Genomic DNA, 18568 nt, shown 5'->3' with positions numbered 1-18568 from the left:
ATGAGTGCGAACACTGGATGTTTTCTTTGCATATCGTTGAAAACCTAAGCGATCGGTGTAAATGCGTGTTTGAGGGCTTGCGGTATGACCGGACCATTTGAATGCTATACTGAGTGCTGGAGCAGTACATGTGTCTTAACACTGCAAAATATTTCGCGTCTGCCTGCCCAGGATTTTGAGGTGGCGTGGCTTTCCTCCAAGATGTCGGATGCTACAAGTTACGTCGCCTGTACGTGGGATGTGTATCAGTGATGCAATGTACCGATAACATGTCATTGACTGACATGATTACCATGACTTTATGCCATTCAGGAAACAAGTTAACACTTACATGACTTATGTAGACCCATGACTTCTACCTGAGTAGCCGATACCAAGGTGACAGCAGTTGCAAACAAATACTGATAGAAAAAAAATAGAAAACATGTCATGTCACAATCACGACGAATTTCAAAATAGTACAGACGAGCGCATTCGATCCGCATGTCATAACGCCTGCGCTTGCTTGTGGTGCAACTTACTCTGTGACGAAAATAACATAAGCACGACTTCCCCAGCAAGTAGCCCAGGGTGGGGCAAGTTTTCTCATTTGGAATGTCATTCAGAAGCCAGTTACCAAAAACCAAGAGTGCTATCCAAAACTTTACTGCTACATATGAAGCAAAAGACTATACCTGTCTGCAGATCTAATAGTCTTAGTTCTATCCTCACGAGTTATAACAGGCGGGAGTTCAGAGCAAAAACTGATACAACTTTCCCTCCTATTTTGATCACTCGAGATGTCTATTTACATTTAGCGAGACAGCATGTGGGCGAATTCATTCGCAGATTATTGAGACCCGCATGTGCTCAAATGAGGATCGTAAGTAAAATGTTCCTGGACGTGAGGGACAACTGTCAAATTTTCCAGAAATTTTGCGATTCTTTAGCAAAATTCCTGCGAAATCACCAGCATGTAGTGTAAGCTTTTCGGCTGGCGGAGAGGTATGAACTCTAGGCCTTCTCCTTAGCCATGTCACAGGTTCAAATACATACGCGAATCACATGTCTAATACATTTGGCGTGGTTTTGTGTAAAAATTGCTTATCTGCCGAATTCTGCGTGCGACTGGTTTCATTATGAGCGTCTGGTAATGCAAACATTACTTATGATCTTAAGAAGTAGGCAATCAAAGTTATCAAGCTCTGAAATGGAAAAATGCAGAATTTTTATTGGACAGCATCATCCACGTTGCAAAATAAATAGAATGTGGGCATTTAGTCCTAAAAGCCTGCCCTGATGTCAACAGACATGCCTTGCGATGTCGCACTTATATGGATACACGTTACTCTTTCGTGCGCAAGAAAACGTAAACTTGCAAAGATGCTTTTATACGCTCGCCATAAGAGAGGAAACTTTTGGAAACAAGTGCATGAAAAGAGGAATTTGCAGCTAGCAAACCATGTATCTGGCTGGCGTTAGCTTTATTATGCTCACTTTTCAGTGTTGGTCGTTATTTGTGGTCTGGCCATGCTGGATATCCGACGGCGCGGGTACTGCTCCGAGCTCAGCTGGCCACTGCTTATGAAGCTCTACGTCGTACGCCAGCTGGGGTCTATCAAAACGTACTTGATGCATTGCAAGTTCGAGAAAGATGTTCGCCACTTCCAGGAGGTAAGGCTGCAGGAGAGGTGTATTGAGCGTTGGGCGTTGGTTTGTGGATGTTTCCCGCTTGCCTCCTGCGGAACAACATTCCGATCGTTCATCTCCAGTCGAATTTCACAATCGGCTGATAGAACAAGGCCCCTCACAACAGGCCCTGCCTTTATGGGTTTTCGTCCTAGGAACGGTTCGCTCACTAAAGACCAGTTGGTTCTCGCCTACCATTGGAACTTCCTCAAGTCCAACAATTTGCTGACCTATTGGAGAAGAAGGAGAAACCACCGTGGTAAAAGTGGAACGACCGTGGCAAAAATGAATAAAATATGGTGTGGGTGGGGAGCAGGTACTGCACCTTTCACCTCATTTGAGTACAAGCCGTGTTTGTGGGGCGCACCCAATCATCTTGAACCAGTTCAACCTCATAGCAAAGCTCGAGATAGTGGCCGCTGGAGCAAAGCGTGGATGGTGCACACAAACTTGTTGAGTGCGTTGCTTACCATGGTATGATCTTCAAAGGCGTACCGAACTGCGGCAGACTTGGCAGGTGTCCAGGCCTGCCCCTGCCGCGCTGCTTTGAGAGACGGCATGGTTGCATGCAGACATGTTGAAATCAAATACCGTATTTGTTTACGATTCCATACCACATGGTACGTGTGTCCTCCCAGTCAGCAAAACTTCACATTATCAAAAGTGTGTTGGGACGATTCAACGGGAATGGGAGGAAAATGGGACGATTCAACATCCGTTTAGATCGGAGTTTTAACAGGGGCCTCCGGCGCCGAAGGTCGGACCGCCTATTCAATGCACGTGGTAGGAGTGATTCCAAGCGGCGGCAAGCAGCGGCTCGCGCAGAATGCGGTCGAGCCGCTCGGTGGCGCCACCTCGTGTATAAAGAGATGGAAGCACAGTACGAGGCGATCTATATCAGACAGGCCTTTGCATTAATAAGGCGGGGGTCGTAATGGCCAAGTGTTTAGTGCGTCTCCCACGTAGGAATGTCCGGGTTCGAGTCCCGGTTGTGCTATGATGACCACTGAGCGCTAATATGGCGAATGTAGTCGCTGGCGCTCCATAAGAGGCATGACGACTTGCGTTTTGCCCTCTTAAAAAAGAAAGAAGAGCACTGACGAGGTGCAACGATCGGGAAGACATCCTCCAGAAAAAGCACGAGTTTAAGGGAATATTTGCACAGTTTTTAATGCTATAAAATGACCCCGAAGAGCTCTTAAATCTTTTCCGAGCTGCTTTCTGGTGGGCAGGCTTCTATATTGATCAGGTTATATAATTTGCAACACGACTTTACTGGTGCAAACTTTTCTACCTCAACGTTTAACCTTTCCCCAAACCTACAAACCTACAGCATTATTTCCAAGTCTCGAAACTCTAATTCAAAGTGATCTGCAACCGATATCTTTTGGATATTCAGGGGTAAGGGAGAGCTCACATGCGCTCGGCTGGGATCCATTTGAGCCCCAGATGGTTTTCCAAAACAACTTCCGGGCGGCCTTATGTGCCGTCAGTTTGAAAAGACCGCAGCAAGTGGAATAGCCGGTGTGTTGGTGTTAAAATTTTAGTCCTTGTGAGATCGCTGGTGTATGGTAGGCCAATGTCAGGCCATGCCTGTCAGTGAAGGCAATTCCTAGGGCATCGCTCAACCTGATGCACCAAAGGAGTGTTAGGTGAAGCTGAACATCTCCGAAAAGACGCTTTGACAAGACAGTTACATTAAAAATTAGGATTACCTCCTTTAACCTTGTAAGGTTACGGAACTATGGCGGGTCAAAGACAGATCGTGGCTGTCTTCAAAGACAACTCCTAGGCAATCGTTCAATCTCATGCAGCAGAGATTTGCAATTTGCAGGTTTTTGGTCACCGTGACCTTCTGAGGTCAACAAAGGTGACTGAACTGAAATGAACGCCACTGGGCCATGGCTTGGCAGAGGTATCTTGCTTAAATATGGTTGCATAAGGAGGTCCGAGGGAATGACACTGATCCGGAATGTGTCCTTGTTTGACCTTATTTGACTCGGAGATCATGATCAAGGCATCTCAAGCTTTGACACAAGTGGGTGATAATACTGACCTATCTGTCTTGTAAAGTTGGTGTCGGTCTTGAGGGGTTAATTACCCCCCACCGTGTACCGTCGCATTCAACCGACCACCCAGTTACGTATAAAAAAGGAGCGTTGCGAGCGGAAAATCTGTTCTATAATAAAGTTTTCCTCTTGCTACATGTCAAAATTCGTCACTGGCTTTCGCGCTGTATCTTGCACCTTGCCCCCCCCCCCCCCCTCCCGAAGAGCTCTGAGGCTGTGGATTCGTGACCGACCGCTGATTCTCAGCTCAATGCACCGAACTGTTCTCATGATAACCCAAGACGCCCAGAACGTCCACCAAAACAACACCCTGGACGACCTAGCCTTCAGAAGAGAAAGATGGACATGCGGGTTGTGTGAGACATGGATAAACAGCACCGCAGCGATGTAGGCGAAGATGTAGCGGAAGGCGTCGTGACCTGACGCGGAGCGACAGCACGAAATGGACGTTGCGTTCTCCGCTATTTCTGACAGAGCAGTAGTGACCTCGTTAAGGTTAATATTATAATGCAAAAGAAGGTTCTATCTCATGAGGTAGTCATTTGGACAGTTGTAAACAAATGGCTTGCCGAGGCAACCGGCAAAGATCAGTTTGATGTGCGGACTTTGACTGCGCTATGAAACATATTTACTGAGCGAAATTAGAACATCGTTTTCCTTTCCATGTAGCTAGCAGGCCAGGTTCGACCTGCGGCTCGCTCCGACGACCGTTTTCTTCAGTGTTTGTCTCGACAGCACTAGCCGGAAAGGATGACCGTGTACGGTCACATCAAGGAGGTTGGTGTCAATCCTGATCTATTTCGTCCATTTGCAGGTGCAATCCCAGTTCCTGATGAATCGGATTCGTCGGTGTGAGAACACGGCCTACGGTCGAGACAATGGCTTTAAATCCATGCATGCCCCTGCCGACTTCCTTCGCAACCACCCGATCACAGAATATTCAACAATGGAAAGCTATGTCAACCGAATGACAGACGGAGAAAAGTCAGCACTTCTCGGGGACGAAGATCGCATATTCATGTTCATTATATCATCAGGAACAACGGGCAAAAGTAAAAAAATTCCTCTGTCGGATCAGGGAGCAAAGGACATGCAGTCTCAGCTATACTATGGTCCTTACCGGTGGTGTTTACAACGAGACCTCGTTCCGTGGAGTCTGAAGAAAACGATGAGTGTCAACAATGGCCACACTGTCCAGTACACCAAGTCAGGTCACGTATTTGGCGTTGCATCCAATGTATTTTTCTCAAAGGCGATGACTTTGTTTGCACCTCTCTACACAAGCCCTGTCATCAGTATGCAGGTGAAGAATGAATTTGAATCGCAATACATCCACACTCTCTTTGGGCTTCGAGACAAGCACATAACTGTGATTGCTACCGTCTTTGTTCATAATTTCCTTGGCATGATGCGCCGAATGGAGGTCTTTCAGAATGATCTCGTAAACGACATTCGTCGTGGTCGTATCAAAGACGACCTGAACATCTCTGAACACGTTCGTGCCGAACTGAATGCACAGCTCACGCCCACGCCAGAAAGAGCCGAGGAAATCAAAAATGAATTCGCGAAAGGTTTCAAGGGCATCATTCCACGGCTGTGGCCAGATGTGAAAAGCATCAGTGGTCTTTGGTCAGGAAGCACAAACGAGATGTACTACAAGGAAGCCAAAGCTCTTACCGGTCCAGATGTCCCTATAGTCAGCTTCATATACAGCGCGTCAGAGGGCTTTATGGGCTCCAACCTCGAGTGTACCCGCCCCGGACCGCCCAGGTACACTCTCATTCCGGACGTTATGTTTTTTGAGTTCCTGCCGATTGTCAACGACCGCATTCCCGATCTGGACGAGATCAACCCCAGGGAGCTCCTCCTCAGTGAGCAATTGGAATTGAACAAAACGTACGAGGTCATCATCACCAACTCCTCCGGCTTCTATCGATTCCGGCTCGGGGATGTGGTCCGAGTGGTGGGCTTCTACCAGCAAGCTCCGCAGATCGAATTCCTCTTCAGGTGGGTAACTCAAACAGATCAAGCAGTCAGAGTCCGCACTGCCGTGGCGTTCACCAGTTTTGTTCTGATGCCAATGGAACCGTCCTGACGTGAAATGCTGTTGGAACATGTAAAATGAAATGCGTAAAGTTGCGAGCTGGATTGCCGTCGGACACCTGTCTAACGTGACCTTTCGTCATGTGACCAGGTCAGGCCAGAACCTGAACGTGAACGCAGTGAAAATCTCCGAGGAGGTGCTTTTCCGCGCCCTGCGCGAGGCGGCAGACCGCTGGTCGTCCACTCTCAAGGACTACACGGCGGCCGGCAGCCAGTTCACGCCCAGTCATCAGGGCCTGCTGGACCCGCACTTCCTCCTCTTCCTGGAGCTGGACGGCCCGGTCCTGACTGAGGAGCAGACGGGGTTGGTAAGTGGACCGGGCGCCGACTCTCCTGCAGTGGCGGTGCGCGTTTCGGCAGCATGTGACGTCAGTAACCGGCCACCCTGGACCAGCTTCCCAATTCCCTTCTGAAGCAACCTTTGCCCTTAGATTAGTCACCGGCACATGCAAAGCATGGCTATAAACACGCGCCCGGGTGCCCGGCTGGATATTCTTCGCTCGGGTGGGGGTCAATTTAACCCCTCCCCCCTGAGATCTTAGGAACTAAGAGAGCTAGAAGCACTAACTTCACAGGATGTGTTGACCTGTACGTGCACTCACTTAGATCAAAGCTTGAAGTTCCTAGAACATGACTTTCGGGTCAAATAAGGTCAAACAATGTCAAATTCCAGGTTGGTCTCCAAAGGGTCCCCAGAACCTAGATAACGCGGCGTGGCTACACCACGCCGTTTGAAAACCATTTCGGAAGACCTTCGGGGGATCATTTTGACCCCCACCCCCACCCGAGCACGTGTTACATCACGACTCACTTCCTCGGACGACATTTTGTGATAGCGCCGATACAATGTTACTCGATGCGCAGTTTGTGAGCTCTGGTCTCAAGAGCCGAAGTCAGCTGCGCCTCAGACCACACCACCCACGTTGAGTGTTAGCATAGTCCATGTTTGCAGGTGGATGATATCCTTCTGCAGCAGGATGAAGAATACGCCACATTCCGGAAACTGGGGAGTATCGCCAAGATCCGGGTGTACCAAGTGCAGCCGGGTGCCTTCTCGCGCTTCCGTGCGCACCTGCTGGCGACCACGGACGTCACGGCCGACCAGTTCAAGATGCCCAGAGTGCTGAAGAGCAGTGACAGGGTGGACTGGTTCCTCGAGAATGTCCGCAACTGAGCCCTGAGGTGCCGATCACTGCCTAAAATTATGAACTTCTAGTTAACCCAATCCATAGCTTGTGCTGACGGCCGATTCGCCGTTTTTAACAGCCGACTCTCAGTGTCTCAAACTAGACAGTACAAAATACCAAAAAAGATGGGGATTCATCTGGACGTGCGGACGTGTTTCAACTGTTGTGATGCGACTGACATGAGATGGGCAATGGCTTTCAATGCAGTCCAACTTTGCAAGTGGCACTTGCATTGCAGTGTCATGAATACCTGCCTAGGGTTTAATTCCTGGCCTTGTTTACTTCGTTGGCTGTGCCATGATTAAGCATCCTGTCCACAGCGACGAGAGGCATTGACAGCGCAGTAGACTTATAATTTTCCATTTTGGATTTTGCAGTGAATTAGTGGATCGCTACGGTGAGTTGCAGCACTTTTAGGCAGCTTTTGCCGACAATTCCATCGGTTGCCATGGGAGATGACGAGACGCTTTAAGGCAGACACGAGGCCCTGGAAAAGACGCAGGGTAGACGGCAGGCGCAGGCAGGGCTATACATATATATATATATATATATATATATATATATATATATATATATATATATATATATATATATGTATGTATATATATACACATAGATAGATAGATAGATAGATATGTGTATATATATACACATAGATAGATAGATAGATAGATAGATATATATATATATATATATATATATATATATATATATATATATATATATATATATATATATGTATATATATATAATATGCACCTTATATGTATACACCCTTTAAATATATATATATATATATATATATATATATACATAAATACATATATATACATATATATATATATATATATATATATATATATATATATATATATATATATATATGTATGTATATATTAAACCCCAGCCCCTTGCGTTACATACATTTGTATATAACGCAAGGGGCTGTTGACGGACCCAGGGGCGGTTGAGAACTGAATAGTGGGCAAAACTGTTTTCACTATTAAAACATCGTAGAAACTGCTATTTCGAATCTTCAATCATTTCATCGTGGCGAAGGCGGGTATGTATTATGCAGTGTGTTGCAGGTATAGTGAGATCTTTGCCTCGGAAAGAAGCAGTAGCGGTGGAGTATTTATGGAGAGGGTGAGGTGGAGGTGACATGGGGGCCCGAAAGGCCGACTGTAGGCCACACAGGATTACGGCCCGTAGGACTGACCTGAAATATTGGACAGGGGGTCTCTTATACCGTTTGAGGACCCCTGAGACATCGCAACACAAAACAGTTGGCTACACGTCGGTCTGAAACCTGGGACCCCATTATCCAAGCAAGGACAAGGCTGGGGCCCATGGTTTGCGTTGATCTGGGCGCCTGAAACGATTATTGGGCCCCATTGTCGGTCACGGGTCCACGGTGCCTAACAGTGGGCCATGGGTCGGCCAAGTGTTCCCGAGTCGGTCACGGGCTTTGTTTGGTGAGACCGAAAAAGGGCCCAGCGCCCCCTTGGGACCGAAGATCAACCGCTCGATTGGAAGGCTGAAGAGGCCATAGGGCCAGAGGGACTCCTCGTAGGTTGCAATAAGAATTTCCCCTCCCCCCCCCCCCCCTCCCGTTGGGCCGTGATCTTCAAGGCCAGTCATAGGGCCTCTGCATCGGTTGGGAAGCCGTGGGGCAGTGCGGGCCTCTCATACTATCGTTTGGGCACTCAGCCTCAATCAGTGCCAGTTCAGTTCTGAAGCGCATAGTGTGGCCGGATGAGTCCAAATTGAACGGGCTTGGGTACGCCTCTGGGGCATGCGCTGGGTATTTAACAAATAGCAAATACGGCAGTGGAAAAAGCTGCGCGCTGTTCGGTTATCTGAAAACCAGGCATCCCGCGCTGTACGCTCTTCACTGTTGGAGCGTTTGTCATTCTCAGGCCTGGATTTACCACCGGGACGCCCATCTGACTTTCGGCGGATGAAGTCGCATGCCCAGCACCGAACTAACCTTCTGAACCGGCCTCGGTGACCGCTCGCTCATTGCGCCAGCTCCTGTGGAATGCTCTGGACCTGCAGCACGCCCAGATCGAGGGCGTCTTCAGCCGGCAGCAACTCATTCACTTAACTTGCAACTTAGCCAGTATCGACTGGCCAAGGGTCGATGGAGGAATTTGATGTCGACAATACTGTCGCACTATGCTCCATCTGCCGGAAGACATATGCATTCGCCCAGCATGTCATAAACGTCCTCTGCCCTCAAACAGCACGCTCCCAAGGTGGATACTTGGCTTCCAAGTTCCAGCTCAATGCTCTGGCAACATCCGTGCGGAACTCCGGATGCTCAAGCCGGCGGTGGATATCATCGACCCGTTGGAGTGTATCTGATCCTGCTTCTGCGTTAGTGAGATGACATTGCACGCTCGACAGTCATCTAACTTAAGCCTGGTGTCAAACAAGGTACATCGTTGTTAACTGATCCACGACATTCATTATGAAAGGCCAAAGGTTTATGGAAGTGGACTGTGATGCGCTCTTAGGCTGAATTTGGTTAATGATCGAGCAGGCCTTATCCAGTATTTGCCAGGCAAAGATGGAGCAAACCAGCGGTACCTCTTGCACCATGAAACTAGCAGCCGTCAGGGCCTAGCTCTGGTGGATGACTAGGCCCCAGTGTGCATTGACTGGACTATTCCCGTTAGATGGAGTCGTACGAATGCGCCTGGCCAGGTTCGGGTCGTGAGCCCCGGCCGAGGAGCTTGGAGCACCTTATAAGCTTCTTGCACAGCTATACCCGACTGCCCCTCTAAAAATATTTCAGTCAGAAAGGTGGGAGATACGCCCGCATTCGTTTCGGTACACCATCATAGGATGCATCGATGCGACCATTTTGTTCCGTCGGGTGATCTGCCAGACCGAGGCCCAATCCAAATGCCAACTGGGGCTCAGAAGTTCCCTGAATTCGCTTGGAGCAGGTACCCCGCAGGGCGGCAGCTGTGATGCACGAAATAAACTGGCAACCCAAGGGAACAGTTTTGAGTCCATTTGGTGCTTTCAAAGTCATAGGTAGCCCTTACGCCAAGCACTTCTCTGGCGTAAAACGCGGCGGATCGTCCTCGAATAGCTTCATTCCTGGGTCCTATATTACCGCCTCGGTTCTTGAAATGCGTTCAAAATCAGGCATAAATGTCAAGTTTTTTCATTCATTTATAATTACTCTGACCCTTACGAATCATTACACCCACCAAACTTGTAATACGTGCGATCTCTCATGTCCGTTATCACGCGTGCGGCCGTCTTCGCGTTACACGTGTACCCCCCGTGACTTTAAATAGGGATCCGCTAAAAAGTGCGTTGTCTGTACGGTTTCGCCTGATATTTATCGCCTTGATCCGCTCAGTCTCACCGAGCTATTGGTGACAGTAAGGTTTGTTTTGTTTTTAAGGATGAAATTCACGAAATGGCATGACGTGATACTGACGGGAAATAATTTGATCTGACATACCGACAAAAAATAGACACTACATCGGGGGTTTTAAGCGCCAAGACGCATTTCGTCACCCACGGTACCCTCCACTTAGATAACCTGGTCTCTCAGTCATCCTTAACATCAGGGTCAGGGTTAAACAAACAGAAGCTTCATGCTAACTTATATCATAACGATCAATCGTGTGTTTTACTCGGCAAAATGTAGTTCATCACGCAAAATACTCTACATCACGGCAGCGTGATAGATAACAAGCGCACCCCTTTTTGCTGACGGAATAACCATGAGCGGCAGCAAGAAACGCTTAGTTGATGGGGTACGAGGACGAGATTGGGGCATCGGTGAGCCAGGTTACCCCACGCCCTGGAGCTTCTCGCTTTACTACATAAGATTTTTAGTGCACCATGGTTATAACTGCATGAAGTTTGTTGCTCTGTTTCTCGCTCAAGTTGTGACTTTAGTTGGTGGTGCGAAGAAGCACGATTTGCATCTCGATGGGGTGTTACAGTGTTGTTAGGTGCACGGGTGCGCGTGACGGACATACGTTTTCATGGGTCACTGAATAACCGGCCTCGATGGAAACTAAGGGAGAAAATAGCATTATTATGCATTGTAACTAAAGCGTTGCTAGACAGCATGCACTTAAGTTAAGTCGAGCATACTCAATTTTGTTGGGAAAGCTGGACCTAGATCGGCGGTTGGTGACTGTTATTTGGATCGGAGCTCTTGGTTCAGACCCAGGCTCGCAGGTCCGGCTTAACCAACTTCAGGAGGGCGCGATGTTAAATGACCAGCCCTTTGGGTCCCTCGGGTCTTCCAATCGAGCCCTTGATCGTCGATCTGGGGAGGTGGCTTAGTGATAGAGTGGTTTGCGCCTTGGACCACCACGTGGGGGTCCAGGGCGCGGCAAAGGGCGTTGCTTTTTTCATTTAAAAATCGGTATGGAGGGCCCTTTGCCCCCCCCCCTCCCCCCGATGCAAACGTGGTGACGGAACATATCCCTCGTGCTACTACTCTTACCTGTACGTTGATGGAACGACGGAACTTCCTCAGACCAAGTAACATCAAAAACTGGGTAGTTTTTTGGTGCACCACAGAAGTTAAAATCAAATTGTTGTACATCAAAGCTCGCAAGACTTACCAGTAGGTGACAAAGAAAGAAGTTGGGCGTGTGGCACCAAGCGCTTGTCTTGCCAGATAGTCATCAGTAAAGGGTGGTGATGTGCAGTGGGTTGGTCATGGCTGGCCAACGAAAGACACAACCTTACCGTGACGATGCTGTTGTGCGGGTACTATAGGACGGCAGTGCAACGCTCACATAGACAGACATGACCTTTTTTGTTAAAATCACCCCTTGACAGCAAAGAGCAAAGAGCTAACAGCGGCTTGCCCGCACGTAGAGTGATGGCCATCATACGGGGCTTGGATAAATGCTTATAATCAAACTGGAAGATTGCGCTTCGGTGCATTCGGTAGGATTACTATCAACGGGCTATCAGCTGACGGTACACCACACCGTTCTTATTTTTTGTTCGATTGCTGTCTCGGTCCCTTGGTGGCGTACATTAATTTGCGTTTTGAATGTTGTAACTAATATTATGATTTCTTTGCATTCCATATGACTATTATCCGACCATCTGCTGCCAATACAACGTACTCGTCCTCTGTTGGTTCCCAATTTTGTTCCTGATCCCCCCCCCCCACCCCCGACAATGTGTCACTCAATGCTGGTGGGTCGGCCGAAGGGGGATTTCCAAACATACTTCTTCCAGTATTACGTACTTTTACTTGTCTGCGAAAGGTGCAACCTTGGCGCAGCGGTGCTATTGTGGGAGCGCTACCGGATAGCAATGTAAATATTACTTCGGGAGACATGACATTACGTGTTCAATTCACCCCTCGGCAGCGCAGAGCTAACGGCGGTCTGGAGCACGTAGGAGGATGCACATGATACGGCGCTCCTGGAAAAATGCTTACGATAAAACTGGGAGATCGTGGTTTATTACATTTAATAGAACTGTTACCGGACTATCAGCTGCCAGTACAACACACATGTCTTAGTTTTATTTCGATGTTTTCGGTTGGTACCCGACAGCCTATCAGTCAGTGCTGGTGGGCCGACTGGAGTGGTGGTTTGAGGAAATGTGGCGCCTGATTTGAAAAGAAAGTGCTCGTGCGGGAAGGTGCAGCCTTGCCGTACCGATGTTGTTGGGGGCGGTATGGTTGGGCATGGTCGTAGGAATATGGGGGGGGGGACAGGAGGGCCATGCCCCCCCCCCCTTTTCAAGGTGACCGGAGGCCAGCAATGTTAACTGAACCCCCCCCCCCCCCCTCCCCACCACTTTCCAGGTTAATGTTGTGTTTAGCTTACTTTTGCATCACATTTAAATATACACGCCAATTTACCTACTTCACCAGCCATCTTCCCAAGATGCGCCATCTTTTTCGTTTGCTTATTGAGCATCGCTTAGTGTCACAGCTGCGGGCCGACGCCACGCGGCCTATGGAGCTGCAGTGCCAGGCTGAACGCCTGGCGTTGTTGCTATGACTTGCGAGTGCGTACGTTCAAAACCATATTACATCGCTTTTATCAATATATATTCTGAAAGAATCTTGGACGCTTTAAGACGAGCATGGATTAGCCATATTGATACAAGCTTGGGGCCCATTTCATCTACAACCAACATTTAGGGATTCCTCAATATATCTGAAGAAAGCAGACAAACGCGGAACTGGAGCCTGCGTGACAATTATTGGACCACTTTTGGCGATCAGGGATGTTGTTGAGTCAATGAGGGTTCCTGTGCTGAACCAGGACCAACTGCGCGGGTCAGAAGGCCTCCCGTGTCAGGGAGGGGAACAGTGTGATATGATATATCCTTCCAATGGCCTCCGGATCGACTAAAAGATCCCGCCCCGTGTCGCTAGAATGACAGCCATGAGACGCTTCGCGATGGGACGGCGTGGCCCTTCAGCTCTTGACCGGAAGCGATAATGCGCCCTTGGTGCTTTACTCAAGGGGTACCTTGCCCGAAATGAAATAAGGGGCCTCACTTTTGCTGAATAGAGAGATCTCATTATTCTTGAATAGAGTAGGTCGCAATGAATTAAAGAGAAAGCGGACAAGGCCATCCCATGTTTGCCTAAGAACGTTCATTTTTTCGGAATGGATAAGCGAAAAAATCATCAAAATGTTTGAACATGCCCGCCCGCAACCTCGAAAGCAAGGACAGCGATGGTCGGGATGCAGCTTCCGTAAAACCGAACGGCGTTGGCCACTGCTAGGGGCCACCAGACGGCGGTCGCCGTGTTAGTCTGTCTTCTGGACAGATTAATAGTTACAGAAACACGGAAAAGAGAGAATCTACCTTTACTATTCCAGTTCCACCACCATATTCCAGCACCGCCTTGCGGTGCTTTAAAGGTCAATCCGTTCCCATCATCCGTCTAAAAATCGCACTCGTGAAATATGTGCCCAGACTACCTTCTAAATGTAGGATTTGATGTCCTGAAGCGTTGAAAGGTACTGCTTCAGAAGCGGCATCATTTTCGTCCCCCCGTTGGCCACGGCTCAGTATTAGCTGCTGACCCAACGCTGCGCGGCCTGCGGAGACTGCAACGCCTGGCGTGGAGGCTTTTGTTGCTAAGATTTGCGAGCACGCATGTTAAAAAACGTGTTATATAAATTGTATCACCAATCGATTTTGACTAAACGTTAAACATATTCAGACAAATATGGTTTGGCGATGTTAATACACTATGTTGACCACTCGATCTACAATCAAAATTTCACCCCCAAATTTCGATCAAACATATAGATCTATAATCTACCCTCGCGATGTCCTCAATGTCTGTAAAACGCGGATAGAACATGAAAAAGTTTCTGAATTCTATCGGCTTAGAAAAAGTCCACTAAGCCATTGCAAATTAAGAACATCGGTGATCTATTCCATGCGGTCGTCAACCCCTGATTGGTGCGGTTTATTGATTTTAACACGCGCTCGGGTGGGGGTCAAATTGATTCGCCCCCAGAAGGTTTTCCAGAATGGTTTCCGAAAGGCGCGGCGCAGCCGCCCCATGTTTTGCATAGCTTTAGACAATTGAATAGCGGATCGTTTGACATCATAAATCTAGAAGTACATTGTAAGCTCGCTGATCTATGGCAGGTCGAAGTCAGGCCATGGTTTCAGCGAAGTCAACTTTAAGGGAATCATTCAATCTGATACAACAATGGAGTATGAGACGAAGCCATACATCTCTGAGATGCTTTCTTAGGCAACTCAAATATTGAATGAGTAAATTACGTTGACCTAAGGTCAGGTACAAGGCAGACCAAGGTCAAAACCAACGTGTTTTATTACTTTAGGGCTTGCTGTATGGGACAGCTTCTGTTGCTCATTTCGAGATTTATTGATACCAGGAACTGCGTTATAGTCTCCCGTGGACGTCTTAGAGATCAGAACAGGGCATTGACCTAAAATGACCTAGGTCAACATTTTATTTTAGAAACATACTGCCTAGCGTAATCTTTCTCGCTTATTCAAGTGCAAAGCTCAGAGCAGTCTTGTATGATTTTGGTCACCGTGAACTTCAATAGGTCAAACAAGGTCACTGACCTTAACCGAACATGTAACCCTTTGCTTAGAAACAGTTATCTAGGTTCTGGGGGCCGTTAGAGACCAGCCTGGAATCTGACCTTGTTTGACCTTAATTCACCCAAAAGTCATGACCTGAGAACTTCAAAATTTAGCATTGGAATCTGACCTTGTTTGACCTTAATTCACCCAAAAGTCATGACCTGAGAACTTCAAAATTTAGCATAAGTGAGTTAACGTACAGGTCAATACACCATATGAATTTGGTGTATCTAGCTCTCTTTCTTCCCGAGATCTCAGGGGGGTTAAATTGACCACTCACCAATGTAATGACCCCCAGTCAATGTAAACAGAATTGATTTCACGGTAGCTTCTAGTTTCTGATCTAGTTACAATGTAAAAATTACTATGAAACGAAGAAAACCGTATACCTTGTAACGAGTAAACGGTATCCGGGGATCTTTTTTGTGGGGGTCACCATAACGGGGGTTTTGTCAACCTTGTGTTCCTCTTAGCAAGGCTCTGGCTTCCCCCTGTCTACACATGTAATCAGATCATCAGATCAAGTCATCTACGTTGAATGACGGGCGATTAAATGTCCGTTGGGTCAATTCATACCTAAAGAAGGCAGCCTCCCGGCAGCATTTTTCTGGTGTGGTGTGGTGTGGTGTAAGGGAAGATAATTCGGAAAAAGATACTGTTGCAGGTGTCCAACACGTGCTTTACATCCCAATTAGTAGCAATGCTGATTCAGTGCTGTACAACAAAGCAGTCATACCATCAGTTCGCGGTCAGTCATTCGGAGACAGCCGGGCCAGGACAGTGGCCACTGACGCGCGGACGGGAGCAGGGCTCAGACATGGAATATATGACAGAAGAACTTCATTCTGTGGCCTGGTTTTCAAAGGAGAATCTTCAATTCTATGGCTTTTGTCATAAGGATTTTGTCAGTTTCAAGCTTTCGAATCTGTTTCCGCCTAAAATGCCGCAACAAGTCTTATCTCTTAAAAGGCAGTCAGCGAAATGAAGGCGCATGCAAAATCTGCTATGTTGTGAGCCATCAATTCACTTTTCAAAATTATCACCAGCCTATGCGTAGGCCATATTTTGGCATCTAACCTGTGGAGACAGATGCCTCCCCAATAGTCCAAAATGCCTACCTACCCGCTCGTGGACTTTCGACTCCCCAGGAAAGACAACGTTGAAATGGACGAGTGATATTGGAAAGCTGGGTAGCCTTATCTCTCGAATAGCATAAATGAGTCGGATAGGCAAGAGTGTGCACCAGAGAGAATCGGCTCTAGATGCATATCCAGAATAGCAGTCATTACATTTGAATAAAGAGCGATAACCTCCATCTTTACCCCTCCCTCTCCCCGGTCATCAGGCTTGTTTTCCAGAAAAGTTTCTGAAGTGCTCCCTGAGCTTGGCCCCCCTCCCCCCACTTTTTGAAACATTCCTATGCCTATGCTTGGGAGCGCGCATGTTCAAAACCATATTACATAGCTTCTTATCAGTAACTGTTTCTGTATTATGGGCAGAAAACAGTTACAGAAACACGAAAAATATAGATTCTACCTATGCTCTCACATTTCCACCACCAGACTCTTGCGACACTTCTCCGTGCTTTAAGGGCCAATCCGTTCTTATCATCGGTTTAAAAATTGTGCACGTGGATTATGCGGCCAGACTGACTCCTAAATATAACAAATGATGTCCTGAAGCGCTCAAAGTACTTCTTTCAGAAGCGTCCTCATTTCCGTCCACCAGTGGGCCACGGTGAAAAGCTAGCCACTGGGATATATATATATATATATATATATATATATATATATATATATACATGTGTGTGTGTGTGTGTGTGTGTGTGTGTGTGTGTGTGTGTGTGTGTGTGTGTGTGTGTGTGTGTGTGTGTGTGTGTGTGTGTGTGTGTGTGTGTGTGTGTGTGTGTGTGTGTGTTTCACATTTGTACATTCGATAACTGGAACATAGACCAGACGCTACCGCGAGAACAATTCTGCTTTCAGTTTATAGCAAATAAGATGGGAACAATATGTGTTAAATGACTGCATGAAATAAATAAGCGGCTTTCTTCATGTTACAATTTCATTGGAGTCTTTTTAAACCGACAAAACTCAGAAACTTGGTCAGAATTTTTATCTGGGTTGCACAGAGATAGCAAGGATTGTACGAATGGAGATTGAAGATCAAAATGGGTCAATAACTTGTATTAACATGGATTCGCCATCTTTCTCTGACTGTGTTCAACATCCAGCCAGAATCGATTAGTGATACATGTTATGTAACGTAGTTTTGAGCGTGCGCGCTCGCATCTCTTCACAACGAAAAATTCGATGTCAGGCGTCAGTCTCCATGGTCCGCGGAGCGTCAGTCCTGCGGCTGACTTTAGGATGTAACCAATAGGTGGACAAAAATGGTGACGCACCTGAGAGAAGTACCTTAGAACGCTTTAGAACACCAAATCTTACATTCAGAGATAGTCCGGGTGTCTATTTCACCCGTGCAGTTTTTAGATTGACGGCAATAACGTACTGGTCTTTATAGCACCGCTAAGTGGTGCTGGAATCCAGTGGTGGAACTGGAAGAGTAAAGGTAAGTCTCTATTTTCCGCGTTCCCGTAACTGTTAATCTGCCCAGAGAACATCCTCAAAAAAGCAAAAGATTTACCCAGTGTATTTTTGATACTGCACAACTTCATTTTAAAAGACATTCCGAAGCATTATTTTACGATGATCATTGTTGCGCGCTCAACGCCCATCCCCTGGCGTTACTTGCAGCGGCCAGCGCCGTTCGGTTTTACGATAACTGCAACCCAAGCCATCGTTGCAACTCAAGCCAAGCCATCATCTGATAACTGCAACTCAAGCCAAGCCATCTGTTAAAGGGGCCTCCTTAAAAACAACACTCTTCTGCCCATAGGGATGAGTCTTGAGTACAACAATACGGGGCGCATGGTTCTTCCCGGTTAGGGGCTGAACTGTCCCACCGCGGTGTTTTTTTTTTCAGACGTCGATCTGGCGACACAGGGCGGCATCCCCTTGCTGATCCGGATGCCCTTAGAGGAATATGTCATATCACATTAGTCCGCTTCCTGACGCGAGAGGCCTTTTGACTGTTAACAACGGACCGACGGGTGAGTCGTCATTAACGCAGCATTATCCCTGCTCGTCGCAGGTGGTCAGATAATTGGCGCACGGACTCCAGTTGGGCTTAACATCTGCCATTGGGGCTCTCTTCCTCGCCTCTGCTGAGCAAATCTTCCCTGGCCGATTCGAGGTCCCGTCTTGACACAGAGTGCCCTGTTGGGTATTGTGGGTCCCTGAACGATACAGAAGTCCGATCAATGTAAATCGCGGGCCGGGCCTTGTCTCTGCTTAGGAAATGGGCCCCCAGAGCTCACACCAACACGGAGCCAACTGTTCGTTGGGCATGGCCTCTGACCGAAATGGAGAAACGTTG

General features: G+C 47.6%; 1 protein-coding gene across 1 annotated transcript; it reads left to right on the top strand.

Moving 5' to 3' along the window:
* The first annotated feature begins 4684 nt into the window (after positions 1-4684).
* LOC119108023 (jasmonoyl--L-amino acid synthetase JAR4-like) lies at positions 4685-7014 on the top strand. The gene is made up of 3 exons (XM_037231606.1): positions 4685-5744; positions 5932-6148; positions 6793-7014. The coding sequence occupies exons 1-3, from the start codon at positions 4705-4707 to the stop codon at positions 7012-7014; spliced, it is 1479 nt and encodes a 492-aa protein (XP_037087501.1). The 5' UTR covers positions 4685-4704.
* Positions 7015-18568: the final 11554 nt, after the last annotated feature.

Source organism: Pollicipes pollicipes, unplaced genomic scaffold, assembly GCF_011947565.3.
Source record: "Pollicipes pollicipes isolate AB1234 unplaced genomic scaffold, Ppol_2.1 Scaffold_6686;HRSCAF=7923_pilon_pilon_pilon, whole genome shotgun sequence".
In the NCBI taxonomy this organism is placed as follows: Eukaryota; Metazoa; Arthropoda; class Thecostraca; order Pollicipedomorpha; family Pollicipedidae; genus Pollicipes; species Pollicipes pollicipes.
This window is presented reverse-complemented; position numbering and strand designations above follow the sequence as displayed.

Coding starts and splice junctions, on each gene's coding strand:
- LOC119108023 (XM_037231606.1), top strand. CDS start 4,705: ATGACAGACGGAGAAAAGTCAGCACTTCTCGGGGACGAAGATCGCATA. Junction 5,745..5,931: donor CAGATCGAATTCCTCTTCAG/GTGGGTAACTCA, acceptor TCATGTGACCAG/GTCAGGCCAGAACCTGAACG. Junction 6,149..6,792: donor CTGAGGAGCAGACGGGGTTG/GTAAGTGGACCG, acceptor CCATGTTTGCAG/GTGGATGATATCCTTCTGCA.